Source organism: Nyctereutes procyonoides, unplaced genomic scaffold (genome assembly GCF_905146905.1).
Source record: "Nyctereutes procyonoides isolate TBG_1078 unplaced genomic scaffold, NYPRO_anot_genome, whole genome shotgun sequence".
Taxonomy (NCBI): Eukaryota; Metazoa; Chordata; class Mammalia; order Carnivora; family Canidae; genus Nyctereutes; species Nyctereutes procyonoides.
This window is the reverse complement of record NW_026575146.1, coordinates 71,327,999-71,344,559: the sequence shown is the minus strand read 5'-3', so window position 1 is coordinate 71,344,559 and position 16,561 is coordinate 71,327,999. Positions and strand designations below refer to the sequence as shown.

General features: G+C 41.3%; 2 protein-coding genes across 6 annotated transcripts in view; both read left to right on the top strand.

Annotated features, from left to right (window-relative positions):
- Positions 1–5,625, top strand: part of ZNF613 (zinc finger protein 613) — a 29,993-nt gene extending 24,368 nt beyond the window's left edge. For 2 of the 5 annotated variants that reach the window (XM_055310366.1, XM_055310361.1), the window contains one exon: positions 64–5,625. The gene's annotated coding sequence lies outside the window, so the exon portion shown is untranslated. The remainder of the gene's footprint in view (positions 1–63) is intronic. The other 3 variants (XM_055310365.1, XM_055310364.1, XM_055310363.1) reach the window with 3 other exon arrangements.
- Positions 5,626–11,850: 6,225 nt separating this feature from the next.
- The window catches only part of LOC129500212 (zinc finger protein 432-like), a 38,773-nt gene continuing 34,062 nt past the window's right edge, over positions 11,851–16,561 (top strand). The window contains 1 exon segment of the mRNA XM_055310390.1: positions 11,851–12,822. Within this exon segment, the coding sequence (XP_055166365.1) occupies positions 12,808–12,822 (15 nt within the window). The 5' untranslated portion in view covers positions 11,851–12,807.

Here is a 16,561-nt window from a genome sequence, read left to right as displayed (position 1 = left end):
AGCATTCTCCCACCTTGACAGACCCCAGCCCATTTCAAAGCATTCTGTCTTTTCCATGAACAGGGTATCAAGCTACCAAACCAGATGTACTCTCCAAGCTGGAATGAGGGCAAGAGCTGTGGATGGCAGAAGAGGAAGTCCATAGTCGAACCCATCCAGGTGAGTGGGTGAGAACAGCAAGGTGGACAGCTGAGGAAGTCATGTTCTCATCTGTCAGGGAAGGCTCCAGGCCTATGAGCGGGTCTCAGGATGTCTAAACAGCTTCGCCTCAGGGCGCTTGAGTGGCTGAGTTATTTAAGCATCTACCTTTGGTTCAGGTCATGATCCCAGGGTCCTAGGATCGAGCCCCTCATTGAGTTTCTTGCTCAGCATGGAGTCTCCTTGTCTCCTCTCCCCTTCCCCCTAGCTTGTGTGCTTTCTCTCCCTCTCTCAAATAAAAAATAAAATCTTTAAAAATACTAAGGGGCCCCTGGATGGCTCAGTGGTTGAGCATCTGCCTTTGGCTCAGGTTGTGATCCTAGGGTCCTGGGATCAAGTACCACATCAGGCTCCCTGCGAGGAGCCTGCTTCTTCCACTGCCTGTGTCTCTGCCTCTCTGTGTGTCTCTCATGAATGAATAAATTTTAAAAATCTTAAAAAAAAAACAAAAACAAAAACAGCTGCCCCTCCTATCCTTCTTCCCTTAAAAGAGCTTCTTTGTAGAGTCAAGAGGAAAATATGCCCCTTTTATTCCTCTGAGAGCTGATCTCCATTTATGTACATCTTGATTTTTTGTTGTTGTTTGGTTCTCTATTTCCTACTTTTCTCAAATCTTTTTTTTAAAAAAAGGATTTATTTATTTTAGAGAGAGCATGTGAATGAGTTGGGGGTAGGGATAAAGGGAGAGAGAATCTCAAGCAGATTCTGCAATGAGTGTGGAGCCTAATGCGGGCTTGATCTCATGATCACGAGATCATGACCTGAACTGAAACCAAGAGTCAGATGCTTAACTGTGCCACCCAGGCGCCCCAACTCAAATCTCCTTTTCTGTTCATTGTAGCAGTGTCTCTACTTCTTCCACCTCCATGCTGTGAAATCCCACCTTCCAGGTGCTACTCCAAATGTAGACCTTTGAATTCGACATAGTCTTCCAACTAGTTCATCTTCCTGCTCCATTGCAAACTAGTGATTTCCCTTCTTAGCGTTCAACCTTACTTTGGGTGCTGTATCCACACCATAATCTGATCTCTGTGTTTCCATGGTTTCTTAGCTTGTTGTAGACTAAATGTTTGTGCCCTCTCAATATTCAGATATTGAAATCCTAATCCTTAAGGTGATGTATTAGGTGAGGCCTTTGAGAAGTGATTAGGTTATGAAGACCCTGCCTCTTCTGCCATATGAGGTTGTAGCTGGAAGGCACTTCCTGTGAAGGAGGAGGCCTTCCAGACACTGAATCTGCTGGAACCCTGATCTGGGACCTCCCAGCCTCCAGAAAGATGAGAAATAAATTTCTGTTGTTTTTGTTATAGCAGTTTGAATGAACTAAGACACTTCTCATTTCCCACTCTGAAATTGTCCAAAGGTTCTGTTTTCCATTTCTTGCTCTGTTCTCATTTCCTTACACCTTGCCTTCATTCTGATGAGTTAAGCTCTTATTCTGTATAAAGACTCCTACATTCACAGAAACCCTGAGTGATTTCAGAATTTTTGAGGAACTAAAATCACTTTCTCTACAAGAAAATTTCTTCCATTTCTCTCTCTCTCTCTCTCTCTCTCTCTCTCTCTCTCTCTCTCTCTCTCTCTCTTTTAAGCTTAGGGTCTTCTAACAGTTTAGAAAAATGAGTGTCTACTCAAGGTTAAGAAAGAACAGTGGGAGGGATGCCTGGGTGGCTCACTGGTTGAGTGTCTGCCTTTGGCTCAGGGTGTGATCCTGGGGTCCTAGGATCTCAAGTTCTGCATCAGGTTCCCCACAGGGAGCCTGCTCCTCTCTCTGCCCATGTCCTTGCTTTTCTCTCTGTGTCTCTCATGAATAAATAAATAAAATCTTGAAAGAAAAAAAAAGAAGGAAGGAAGGAAGGAAAAAGAGAGAGAGAGAAAGAAAGAAAAAGAAAGAAGAAAGAAAGAAAGAAAGAAGAAAGAAAGAAAGAAAGAAAAGAATGAAAAAGAAAGAAGAGTGGGAATTAAGAAAGAGGTCGGAAGATCTAAGAGGCTGATTCTCCAGAAGCAGAACAGAAATGTCTTTTTTTTTTTTTTTTTAAATTTATTTATGATAGTCACACACACACAGAGAGAGGCAGAGACACAGGCAGGGGAAGAAGCAGGCTCCATGCACTGGGAGCCTAACGTGGGATTTGATCCCGGGTCTCCAGGATCGCTCCCTGGGCCAAAGGCAGGCGTTTAACCGCTGCGCCACCCAGGGATCCCCAGAAATGTCTTTTGAGAAAGTAAGAGCCATGAACATTATCTGGCATTGCTGAGTCATCAAGTAAGGTATAAACTAAGGGACAGGAATGTGATCTTTACTGTTGTCTTCCCATTCTTATAGTTGTATATGTGTGTACATTTTTTTTTTTTTACTTTGAATTCTCTTTTTGTGAAATGGTCTTTGACTACTCCTTTGTGTCTTTCTTCTAAGAATTCACATTGTACTTTATGCCCAGACCATCGAAATGCAGCCTTGAAAACACTGTATCCATCTATTTTTTAAACATTTCTTAAATCCAAGGCTTTTGTTGAAGACTGTGTGCATAATACATGTCCAAGCCTCTTCTTCTTAGTCTCGTTGATTAGATTTTGGGCACAAGTCTGGGGATATCAATATTTAAAGTTCTCTAGAGGATGCTGTTGTGGCAGTTTACCTGGTGACTCACAGCTAAAATGCTGAATTTCAAGAGAAGCAAATACCATCTGGTAAGCAAAGATTTTTGTCGTGAATATATAACATGGATACATGAAAATCTGTATGCAATATAGGTTTTGAGCACAAGATATTGTTGCTAGATTTCAAGGTTGAAGTTACATGTCAAAACAATTAGTAAAGATGTGATATTGTAGAAATCTAGAGGAAATACAGCCTACAGTTATATAGAGAGCATGGGGAGTGATGGCATGATATGTGGGAGCATATCTAGATTTTAAATAAAGAAGGTAATGTGGGGTGCTTGGGTGGCTCATGTTAGCCTCCAATTCCTGATTTTGGCTCAACTCATGATCTCAGGGTCATGAGATCAAGCCCTCTGTCAGGCTCTGTGCTTAACATGGAGTCTGCTCGAGATTCTCTCTCTCTCCTTTTCCCTATGCCGCTTCCCCTACTTGTGTGTGCTCTCCCTCTCTAAATAAATAAATAAGATCTTAAAAAAAAAAAAGAATGGATCCCTGGGTGGCTCAGCAGTTTAGCACTTGCCTTTGGCCCGGGGTGTGATCCTGGAGTCCTGGGATCGAGTACCATGTTGGGCTTCTTGTGTGGAGCCTGCTTCTCCCTCTCCCTGTGTCTCTGCCTCTCTCTCTCTCTCTGTGTCTCATGAATAAATAAATAAAATCTTAAAAAAAAAGATAATGAAGGGCAAATAGTGGAGCATAAATAGTTGGAAATCTACAAGGCCATGTCCAAGACTTCCATGGATTGGTCTGAAGCCAGCCATGTAAAGGCCAATGTCAGAGAGTATTTGTGGGGGAAGTAGTGGAATGGAAATGGGTAAATGGGGTAATTAAGGCAGTATTAACTTTTATTGCCATGCTGTTTAGATTTTATCTATTAGTAATTGAATTAGTTGGGGTAGCACAATGGTAGAGGTGTTTTGTTTTGTTTTTTATATCTCTGGGTAGTCTTAATTTCTACCTGGTAGCAGCTGTATAGCAATAATAAGGAACAGCCAGAGGTTGTAGGAAAAACTGAATGGGTAGCTGGCTCGAGTCTTGGTAGAAGGAGTCAAGTGGTCCTTTAGGCTACTTAACTGATTCCAACATGGAGACATAAATGTAGAATTATGGAAGAAGATGCAGTTTGTTGCAAGATGAAGGATCACTGCATTAGGGATATCAAAATGAGGGAAAATCAGATGTGACATCTTTATAGGTACAGCATGCAGAATGTGACTGAAAAAGATGACAGTTATCATGTTTAGAAGGACATCTGCCTCTGGAGAACTCTGAGTGTCCTTCTACCAGCCTGTTGGAAATTCCTGGTGGTCACGGTCTCTCATCTTTGCCCCTTTCTTCAAGAACATACCCTAGCTAGACTAAGAGTTGGAGTGTTGAGATAGGAGTTTCTCTCTAAATGTGTGACCAGTTTGATGATGCTATGCAGAATGAGGAAAAGGATAAATTTTAGAAACAGGATGACCACTGAAAAGTAGCACAGATATGTCAAAATCAAACTTCTGAATTGCCTCCCTGAGCCATTTGTTCATAACAAGCGTTTGCTTCTGTCCTCAACCAGCATAATCAGTTTGTGTTCTTCGGTGGGATCTTCAAATCAGAAGTTTGAATATTTGAGCAACTGACATCTTGTTCCTCTGCCTCAACTTTCTTTCAATCTTTGCATTCTCTGAACATGACTTCAGCTCATGCTTTATCCTTAAATACTTATATACTGATGTTTTTCACATTGCTATGTCCACAAAAGCTAATTCTCAGCATTTATATATTCAACTGGATACTGGCACTTTACTAATAAAATATAAATGTTTCTAAAAGTCCACTTATTTCCCCTACATTCTGAACTTCAGTAACATTCACCCTCTTGAAGGGAGTTTCCACTTACCTCTTGACTCAAGCAAAATATTTTGGAGTAAACCTTAATTCCTCATGTTCTTTATCCACCTTCTCATTTTTAATTCACTGATGAGACTTGTCTTACTCCACAGTGTACCCTCATTTCCTCCACCTCTCTTCGTCTCCTTTGCTCCTTCAAACCACTTATAATTTGCAGCTGCCTCCTTTTTTTCTTTGCTTATTTTATTTTCCCTAACTAGAATGTAAGCTCAGTGAGAATAATATGTTTAAATGCCCCCAACACGAGCACTATGGCCAGTACCTAACAGGCATTTTATCAGGATTTGTGGAATGACTGAATGCAGCCCTTCTAATTTTAGATGATGTTTTCTTTCCACCTCCTTCCCCCTCTTCCTTTTTTTTTTTCCTTTTTTTTTTTTTTTTTTTTTTTGTTCTAACAGTGTCTTTCTTATTTTCTACTCCTGCATGTTTTGCAAGACACTACTTAGGAAGCAGCTGACTCTATTTATTCATTGTGAATTATCTAAGCTCATTTGTATGTTTATTGCTTTTGCCACTTGATTTTTGTGTATTATATTTTCACCAGTGCTCAAGAAATAAGAAACATTATTAAAGATTCTTTTATACTGAGATCCTGCAGGCAACACTAAAGATTGGCCAATCTATACCTGAGCATTCATTGTTCTCTTCTTTCCTAGAAGTCAAGGGAGTTGATGATCATCTGCAGTAACACTTGCATACCTGAGATTTCTAAAGACAACTAAATATGAAACGATGTGTGAACATAATGTCTTTGAAAATATTGTTCATCTGGACCAACACCGTTTTCCTTTAAGGCAAAATCATGGAAATAAAATTTAAATTTAGTCAGTTAAAACAGAAGCTGTGGAATAAAGAACGCTGTTGAGCATGGTGGAGATGGAAAATCCTTTCTCCTTACATAATATGAGCAAATTCATACTAAAATGCCTGAAATTGGAAACTCATCAGCACGAAGGCTCCCATTTGTTAAGCATCAGGGAACTCAGAAAATTGAGAAATGCATATATGTAGTAAATGTGGGGAATCCTTCATCAGAAGTCTCAGCTCACTAAAGATGAGAGAATTCATTGGGGAGAGAAACCCCTGAATGTAGTACAAATGGAAAACACATACCACAAAGTCTAGGCTCATTGAACACCAGAAAATTCATACAGAAGAGAAACTTTATATAAGGTCAATGCGGCAAAGCATGTTATAGGAAGTCAGAAGTCATTATACGTAAGAGAAATGAAAGAGGAGAAAACCCCTGTTGATACACTAAATGTGGCAAAGCCTTTTTCATTAAATGACATCTCATTTTATAATATCAGAAAACTCATACCTGATAGAAACCCGTCATGTGTAAGGATTGTGGAAAGGGCTTCACCCAGATTAGTTTCACTGTACATTGGTGAACTCGTACTGGTGAGAAACCTTATGTATGCAGTAAATGTGGACAAGCTTTATCCAGAAGATAGGGCTCATATGACATCAGAGAGTTCATACAAACAAGACTTCCTTTGTAGGTAGTAACTGTGGAAAATCCTGTCCTCAGAAGTCAGGTCTCATTAAACATCAGAAAATGCCCACAGGAGAGAAACCTCATAAGAGAAACCTCATAAGTAGTGGATGTGGGAAAACCATCATGAAGTAACAGCTCATTGTCCATTAAAGAACTCCTATAGGAGAGAGATCCTATGAATGCACTGGATGTGGGAAAGCTTTCGCCTATAAGTTTTGCCTTATTAAACATGAGACATGCACAAAGTTAGAAATACGTAGATTCTAAATGTGGAAAACCCTTCTACAGAGAGTTACAGCTTATTACATATAAGTGAAATGCTGTTAATTTGGTCACTGCAAATGCCATGTGTTGCCCCTCAGACATCATTAAATATCAGTGGGCTCCTAACAAATAGGAACATAGTCCTTTGGAGCAGACGCTTGCTAGATATGTGCCCTCAAGAGATAGCAGAAAACGTGCACGGGAGAATAAAAACCTTCTAACTGTAGTGAATGTGATTGTGGCTTCACTGGTCAATTAGGTCACATTTTGTCTCAAAAAAAAAAAAAAAACCTATGGGAAGGAAACATAATCAAGATAAAAAAAAAACAGTGAAAAAAAAGTCCAGCTCATTATATAGTTAAGTATATTTTGAGAGAACTATGAATGCAGAGATTGGGAAAGCCTGATAAATTCCATCCTATGTGTATATTTATGTGTTGATACAGAGACATAGTTTGATGTTATTTTTTTTTAAAGATTTTATTTATTTATTCATGAGAGACAGAGGCAGGCACACACAGGCAGGGGGAGAAGCAGGTTCCACGCTGGGAGCCCAATGCAGGACTCGATCCTGGGATTCCAGGATCACACCCTGAGCCAAAGGCAGATGCTAAACCACTGAGCCACCCAGGGATCCCCAGTTTGATGTTACTAATCCCAGCTTCCATTCACATTGAGTGCTCACTTTTGTCAAGTAATCTGGAATGCCTAACATCATAAGTGAAGCAAAACACTACGGTGATTATAAAGAAATAAGATTAAAAAAAGAAATAAGATAATTGGCATCTAGATGTTGCTAGGAATGAAAATCTTTGTAATATAGAATTGATTGATAGGAAAAGGCAGTGTTTGACTAGTGGAGTTTGGGGCACATGTATCCTTTCAGTTTCCCTAGGATAGTGTGGAGGATTAATTGAAAAGTGGTATCCTTTCACAGATTTTTAGGACTTTATATTATGCAGTCACCTGAGAAACAGCCTTACGTTGGATCTCTGTTCAGTGAATATTTGTGAAGTACCTCTTTTGTACCTGGTATTATTCTATCAGCTAAGGACAGCTAAGGGGTAAACAAAACAAAATGCCTTTGTCCTTCTGGAATGAGTGTTGTTAGTTGAATTACATGTAAGTGGTATCTTCTTACTCCATCTAACATACTCAGGGTATGGGCAGCACAGGTGGCTCAACGGTTTAGTGCCACCTTCAGCCCAGGGCGTGATCCTGGAGTCCCCAGGATTGAATCCCACATCAGGCTCCCTGCATGGAGCCTGCTTCTCCCTCTGCTTATGTCTCTGCCTCTCTCTCTCTCTCTCTGTCTCTCATGAAAAAATAAACAAAATCTTTAAAAAAAACATACTCAAAGTATGTAAACTCTACATTAGATGAAATTGACATGGAATAACTGGATCATGGGGTTTGTATTTAGAATGATGTGGAGTTAGATCCTAAAAATATCTTCCCCCAAGGAGAGTAATTTGAATGGGAGACAAGGGAAACATTATTAATAATGTATAAATAACTGAATGATGAATGGATAAAGATGTGTATACACACACACAATGGCATATAAGCCATAAGGAAGAATGAAATCTTGCCATTTCAACTATGTGGATGGAATGAGAGAATATTATGCTAAGTGAAGAAGTCAGAGAAAGACAAATACCATATGAGTTCACTCATGTGGAATTTAGGAAACAAAACATGAACATGGGAGTGGGGGCAGAGAGGCAAACCAATTCTTAACTAAGGAGAACAAACCTGATGGTTACTGAAGGGGAGGTGAGTGGGGAGTGGGTTAAATAGGTGATGGGCATTAAGGAGTGCATGTTATGAGCACCGGGTGTCATGTAAGTGATGAATCACTAAATTCTACAGCTGAAACTGATACTACACTGTATGTTAACTAAATTAGTTAATTTAAATACATTGTTATTAAAAATGTAAATAAAAACTTGGGAAGAAAAAAATGTATAAATAATCCAGGATACAAATACATTTAAAAAAATACCTGTGTCTTTTCTTCCCACATTGATTACACATTCCTTGATAGTTTTGCACTAATTTAGTACCCATTAGCCACATGTTATTTAAATGTAAATTAATTAAAATTAAAAATGTATTTCATCAGTATCAAGTGTTCACATTTCAAGAGTTCAATAGTTACATGTACCTAGTGACTCCCATGTTAGTATGGATATAAAATATTTCATCATCACAAAATGATCTATTGAATAGTGCTGCCTTATCGAGTCCTTTTCTATATCACCTATCCTTTGTGATATAGAAAAAATTACATATTTATTTGGAAGATGAAGTTGATGGACTATAAAGTTCTATCATTGCAAAGAATGAGCAATTGTAAGGTAGTTCTAAAATAACTGTACAAAAAACGTTTTGTGTACATGTGCATCAGATTAAATGTCTGCCTATAAATGGGAGAGTGGAAGAGGAATGGGATCCCCAGGATAAGTAAAGTAAAAGGCATGAGAATCTTTGTCTAAGATGGAAGAAAGCTGGAATATGAAAGGAGGTAAGATTCATCTTGGGTGTACTGGAGAAGAACCCTTGTATTGTTCACAGCCCTATCACCTCTGAAAGTTGCCATAATTTCAAAGTTCCCATTTCCTCTGTGACCTACTTAATTGCACATGTGATTTTCCTTTTCCATTCGTTCTTCCTTTTCTGATTGGGGCTCCTGTTCTCTATTCAGAGTCTTTCTCTTGATCCAATAAAGGTATCTTGCTTAAAAACCTTGAATCCTGGTTAAAGAAGAAGAAATGGATATTTGCTATGCCGCAAATAGATATTTCTATTTCCACCGCAAACCCTGCATTATCAGTGAAATTCAATCCAACATGTATTTTTAAGCAACTAACTGGTTATCTCAACACTTGAGATTTTATTCTGTAATGCAGTCATTAGATAATTGAGAACAGGAAAATTTTCACGATTGATTTGTTTTACTAGGATCACTTTGTCTGCCATATGAAAATGAGCTCGTACAGACCAAGGGTGCAAGCAGGAACAATTTTAGTCTCCCAGGTGGGAGACTGGGCCAGCATAGTAATGATGGAGGAGTGTGAAGATGGAGCTAACTTCGTGCTTTGACCTGTGATTACATGACTTTATCAGGTGCACTCCGAAAATTATAACGGCCCACAGGGTTGAACATAATAAATAAACAGGTTAACCGGACGTCTTTGCCACAGCCTGTGTTCTGGAGATCTCTGGTTCCTTAGGGTGAGAGACCTCTAAGCTCAGTACTGGGGTTGGGGGAATGAGGAGAATATGAGCTGGAACAGGGATAAAAGTGCATTGTAGACCTGGAAACGGCTGGAAAGACGCAGACGCACACGACTGGTAAATCAGTTCTTTGTAGTCATTTTATTTTCTACACATGAATGTTCCCAAGATTGCCAGTTGCCAATATCTAAAACACTGGAAACAACCCAGAGGCAATTATGCTCTGTGAATGTTGCAGGAAAAAAGTGCACACACGACTAATTTCATGAATACACTACAGACTAATCTTTAGTGACATGGGGCTGCCTAGATGGATAAGGGGCAGAGCTGGGATGGGGCTCAACGTCTGTGGCTTCAGCGCGCTTTGCGATCGCCGAACACCCCACACCAGCTCACTTTTCCAAACCCTGCTCTCCCGAGACACCCTTGCGGAGCTCGGGGCACCGCCAGCTCCGAACTTGTCCCGGCAGACGCACACCTGCCCCGGGCACAACCCTCCCCGGCCACAACGCGCCGCCTGCTTTCTAATCAAGGCTGCTTCCATTTTTTGCCCGGCTCCTGAGACTTCGCACAGAGAATCGAGACTGCAGATCCCAGAGGTTATTTTAATTTCCCACCGAGCTGAGACGTCACGGCCGTAGGAGCCGCGCTCCTTAGACGGGGAAGGGCTCCGGCCTTTGAAAAATTGGCGCCGTTCCCCGTCCTCTATAACGAGGAGCTCTGCCCCTTCAAAGATTACCGCCATGGCATATCCGCCTTGCGGGACCTTAAGCCTCTGGACATCTTCCCATCTCCCCGTTAAGAACTGCAGGGCCAGGCGCAGCGGTTTGGCGCCTGCCTTTGGCCAGGGCGCGATCCTGGAGACTCGGGATCGAATCCCACGTCGGGCTCCCGGTGCATGGAGCCTGCTTCTCCCTCTGCCTGTGTCTCTGCCCTCTCTCTCTGTGTGTGACTATCATAAATAAAAAAAAACAAAACAAAAAAAAAAACTTCAGGGCCAGGAAGCCCTGGTGTTCCGGCTACACTCTCACCGTCGCGTCACCGCGCAAACGCGGCCGGCCGTCCTTCAGGACGTCAGGTGTGCAAAGATGGCGGCCTCCAGGGCGTGGAGGCGACGGCGGCGCGGACATATGACCTCATAAGGGAGAGCCGGAAACCCGTATTCGGTTCTCCATAGAAACGCGCCAGAAACGCGGCTGACCCTCGTCAGGTGTTCTCCGGAGATGAGTCTGAGTGAGGGGACTAGAGCGAAGGAAGTTTAGGGAAGTAAGTTGGGCCCTGAAGAGGTCGCTGCAGGCTCAGGAGAGATTCCAGTCCGCGTGTGGGTCTGTCGAAAAGGGCTGGGGGGAGATGGGCGGCCTCTCGGCCTCTGGGTAAGTTGTTGCTCCAGTGAGTGGTAGCTCGTGGGGCGGGTGCGTTTTTTGGAGGTGAGCACGGAGGAGTCGAGGTGTCTTTGGGGTCAATCATAGGGGGCTCTGGTGTTCAGTGATTGAAAGTCTGAACAACTCAACTACCGAGAGTCCTGAGGTCAGGGTTTAGGGTCTTCTTGTAGGTGATTGACAGCTAACGGATGGTGTTTGTCAATAAAGGTGGTGTCTCGCGCGGGTACGGGAATAGTTTGGAGCTCGGGGACGGTGGAACCGTTAAGGGAGGTCAGTGTACGAGTGGAGCTGGTCTGGGTTTGGTATTGATCCAGTGGGAGTGATGGCCTGTCTTTTGTGCAGGGTTGTGTGACAACAGGCGTGGAGGCTCAGGAACCCTAACTGCTTCGTGCTCCTGGAACAGAGTTGTTGAATGTTAGCATTCCTCAAAAGCTTCAGGCCCAAATCCCTCCTCCATATGATTTTCTAATCTCTTTTGGCTCCTCACATCATTCCATCCCTTTGAACCTGCAGAAATGAAAGCTTTGGGGGAGTTGACTGATTCAGCAGATTGAAATTTTTTTTTTAAGATTTAAAATTAATTAACCTTTTATTTAATATTCTGTTTAGCCTTCTGTAATTTTATGGTGTATTCTTTATTATTATTATTATTATTTAAAGATTTTATTTATTTATTCATTCATTCATTCGAGACACAGAGAGAGAGAGCAGAGATAGGCAAAGGGAGAAGCAGGCTCCGTGCAGGGATCACACCCTGGGCCCAAGGCAGGCGCTAAAGCTCAGCGGTTTACGCTGAGCCACCCAGAGATCCCTTTACTGTGTGTTCTTTTGGGTATTTCCTTTCAAGTTATATATATACACGTAAAGGCTGCTATTTTCCCAGTATTTGTGTTTTCTGGTGTTTTAAATTTTTTTTTCATTTTTTTGAAGTTTTTTTTTTCTCTTCAATTTGTATAGCTCATATTCCTTCCCTTTTTTCCCAGGATGCACATTGTTTCTCATATTGAAATGTTATGTAAATAGGGTGTGTAAAGACTTAAACAGTTAGGAGAGCAGGACGCCCTGGCGGCTCAGCGGTTAAGGGGCTGCCTTCGGCTCTGGGCAGGATCCTGGTGTCCTGGAATCGAGTCTCCCATCGGGCTCCCAGCATGGAGCCTGCTTCTCCCTCTGCCTGTGTCTCTGCCTCTCTCTCTGTGTCTCTCATGAATAAATAAATAAACTCTTAAAAAAAGAGAGAGAGGAGAGCAATATATTAAAGGAGAAATTCACTGTTCCTCACTGTCCTAATGGCTTCATTTCTAAAATTGATCTGAAAATCACCTGCCACTGTTCTGTTCTGATTCTCCTTTACTTGCTCCTACACATTCAGGGTCTTCTAAGGCATGATTTCTGGGGAACCAAAAAAAGAGACAGAAATTCTGGGATCATGTGTTAAGGTGTATAGCAAGAGAGAATGTAACACTGAAAGTTATTTTGCTCTTTGGCCCACAGGTCCTGACAGGAGACAAGAAATAAATGAAGAAAAAGGAGGTTCCAGAACCTAGGTAGTGCCATCTCTGGACCACTTTTGATTGGTGACTAGATTTTTAACTAGAAATTTAGAGCATATCTGGAAGAGACACAAACAGTATCTCAGTTGCTGGCTGTTTCTCAAAACAGAAGAAAATGATCAATGCCCAGGTGATTTTTGTCTTGTTTTATTCTCTCCTTTGTTCCCAGATGGATTTGTAGAGGCTTGTAAAAAATCTGTTCAGTATCTAGAGAAAATAAACTTTGAATCTAACTCCAACACCATGGCAAAGTAGAATCATGAGTATAGTGTTCATGGGTGCCTGAGTGGCTGAGTTGGTTAAGTATCTGGCTCTTGATCTCAGCTCAGGTCTTGGTCTGAGAGTTATGAGTTCAAGCCCATGCCCAGCATGGAGCCCACTTCCAAAAAAATAAAAAATAAAAAAACCATAGTGTTCATATGATTCCTAGTTAATGATTAATGTTGGAACAATACATAACAGAAGGATCCTCTGGCTTACGTTAGCTGTCACACTGCATCTAATATGTGTGACAACCAACACAAGAGAATTATGTGATATGCAGTGACTGAGGAGAAAGCAGAAAGGTTCCTCTGGCACTGAGGAGTCAGGAAAAATTTTATATTATTAGAGATACTGGGGTGGACAGTGTTTTGAGCAGTAGCCTTCTAATAAAGGCAGCAGCAGACTTCCTACTGCTGTTTATTACAGAGTTCTCAGAATCTCCTGTGGGAATAGACCAAGCAAATTTAGGGAACACAATTTCTGCAGGGGACCAATGCAAGGCTCCACGAACAAGTAGCTGAACTATCATTAAACTACAGATTTGGCTTTAGAATATTGCAAGAAATTGTGTCTGGTAAGAGCTTGAGTTATCAGGTACCAGAGTGTTTGCTGTATAACTTCATGTTATCTCATAAGATGCATCATCCTTTCCCATTTTGAGATCTAATTTTTACCTACTCTTCCTTTTTTTTTTCTTTAAAGATTTTATTTATTTATTCATAGACACACAGAGAGAGAGGCAGAGACACAGGCAGAGGGAGAAGCAGGCTCCACGCAGGGAGCCCGATGTGGGACTTGATCCCGGGTCTCCAGGATCATACCCCAGGCTGCAGGCAGCGCCAAACTGCTGTGCCACTGGGGCTGCCCTTTACCTACTCTTCCTTTATTGCTTTTGTTTCCTGTAATTATACAAATGACTCGTGAGTACCTTTTAAAAAAAAAAAACATTTATTTATTTTAGAGAAAGAGAACATATGAGTGAGGGGAGGGGTACAGGGAGAGAGAGAATCCCAAGCTGATTCCCCTCCAAGCATGGAGCCTGCTGCAGGGGCTCTATCCCACAACCCTGAGATCATGTCCAGAGTTGAAATCAAGAGTTGGATGCTCAACTGACTGAGCCACCCAGGAGCCCCTTATGAGTACCTTTTATTTATTTTTTTATCATGAGTACCTTTATTTCCCCCAGAATTATATAGAGGACCCTCATATGTTTTTTGTTTTGTTTTTTGTTTTTTGTATATTTTTTATTGGAGTTCGATTTGCCAACATGTAGCATAGCACCCAGTGCTCATCCCCTCACGTGCCCCCCTCAGTGCCCGTCACCCATCACCCGATCCCCCCGCCCACCTCCCCTTCTACTACTCCTTGTTCGTTTCCCAGAGTTAGGAGTCTCATGTTCTGTCACCTCCTCTGATATTTCCCATCAAGATTACCTTTTAAAGGAAAAAAATCCTCATCGTGGAATACATGTGGGCAAAAAAGTAAATTCCCTCTTTGTGTCCCCTTTCCTTATTCCCTCATCCCACTTTAGCAGATGTTTGGTGCGTTCTTGCTGTCACTGAAACTGTGTATGTCTGTATACATATGTCCATTTACAAATGTACTTCGTTTTTTGTTTTGTTTTGTTTTTAAAGATTTTATTTATTCATGAGAGACACACAGAGAGAGAGGCAGAGACACAGGCAGAGGGAGAAGAGGCTCCATGCAGGAAACCTGATGTGGGACTCGATCCTGGGTCTCCAGGATCATGCTCTGGGCTGAAGGTGGCACTAAACCACTGAGCCACCTGGGCTGCTGAAATGTATTTGGATTTATGTACATCTGTATTTGTAAACACACCTATTACGACATTTTGTGTATCAATGGAATCATATTCCAAAGAACATAATGTGTTGGCTTAAGATGGCATAATTCAAACATCTAAAGGAATAATGAGTGCAACTGATGGGTGACTATTAACTCTATAAAATTCCATTTGTTTATAGTCATACACAACAAAATTAGTTAAACTATGTAAGGCATTTAGTGAGTGCCTCCTAAGTGATATGTGGATCACCTATGTCTGAAATCTTTGCCAGTGTTTTTTAAATATTTTTTTAAACATTTTTTAAATTTATTTATGATAGTCACACACACACAGAGAGAGAGAGAGGCAGAGACACAGGCAGAGGGAGAAGCAGGCTCCATGCACTGGGAGCCCGACGTGGGACTCGATCCCGGGTCTCCAGGTTCGCGCCCTGGGCCAAAGGCAGGCGCCAAACCACTGCGCCACCCAGGGATCCCGCCAGTGTTAATAATAGGACATTATTAGATTGCATAATGTTCAACATTCCCAGTGGTCCAATATTCTTTTGCCTTATTTTGAGATTGGAATCCTTTTTGTTTATTCATTGGCCAGTGGATTTTTTTTCTCTCATGAAATGCCTTTTACATTAAAAAAAATTAAGATTTATTTTATTTATTCATGAGAGATACACAGAAAGAGGCAGAAACACAGGCAGAGGGAGAAGCAGGATCCCTGCAGGGAGCCCGATGCAGGATCTGATCCCAGGACCCTGGGATCACGACCTGAGCAGTAGGCAGATGCTCAACCACTGAGCCACGTAGGTGTCCCCCACCAAAATTTTTTTCTTACTGATTAATAAGTTATTTATATCCACTATATAGTGATCCTTTATTTTGTTTACAAAAAACATTTTTCAGCTTGTCACTTTTATTTTTTGCTTTGTCCATGGTATCTTTTTCAAAACAGATATTTTAACTTTTTCCTCATACAAAATTCATTACTTATTTTCTTCATGGATTTTGGCTTGTGACATGAACATACTTCATATTTGCCTGTATTGCCTCCATAGGTTCCTTTGTTTTATGGTTAGAACTTTAAACAGGAAAAAGGTATTTTCAAGTGTGAAATTAAGTAGGAACCTAAGTTTTAATTTTTCCGAATGGATCTCCATCTCACATGAAATAATCAGAATGTGTTAAGATCAACAGGTAGAATTTGCAGCCTCAGGTGCCTGGGTAGCTCAGTCAATTAAGTGTCTGCCTTTGGCTCAGGGACTCATCCCAGATCGAGTCCCCCATCAGGTTCCATGCTCAGTGAGGAGTCTGCTTCTCCCTCTACCCTTTCTTTCTGCTTGTGATCTCTCTCACAAATAAATAAATGAAATCTTAAAAAAAAAAAAAAAAAGTTTGCAGCCTCTACCAAGTCTGTTCTCCCCTCAATGTAGTAATCTCTACATGATGCAGGGATAGATTATCCCATCAGTTTTCCCCTGATACGGCAGTTCCATTGACAAATAGGTCTCAGTTCATTTCCTGGTGGCATTTGGGTGTAGGCTGCATGACCATAGGATCAGGACACTGAAGATGTTCCACACTCCTAAACTGTTTTTATTCATAGCACTTTTTTTTTTTATTCATAGCACTTCTGACACCAAATGTTTATATTTTCCTCACACCTACTAATTCTGCAACTCTGTGAACACCAACTGTGTGTTCTACAATTCAGCTCAACTTTGACATTCCCTACCTGCAACTAGCATCAGATCCCATAAGTGAGGGCTTAGTTCCATGAGACTGCCCTAACTTTAGGTGCCAGCCAA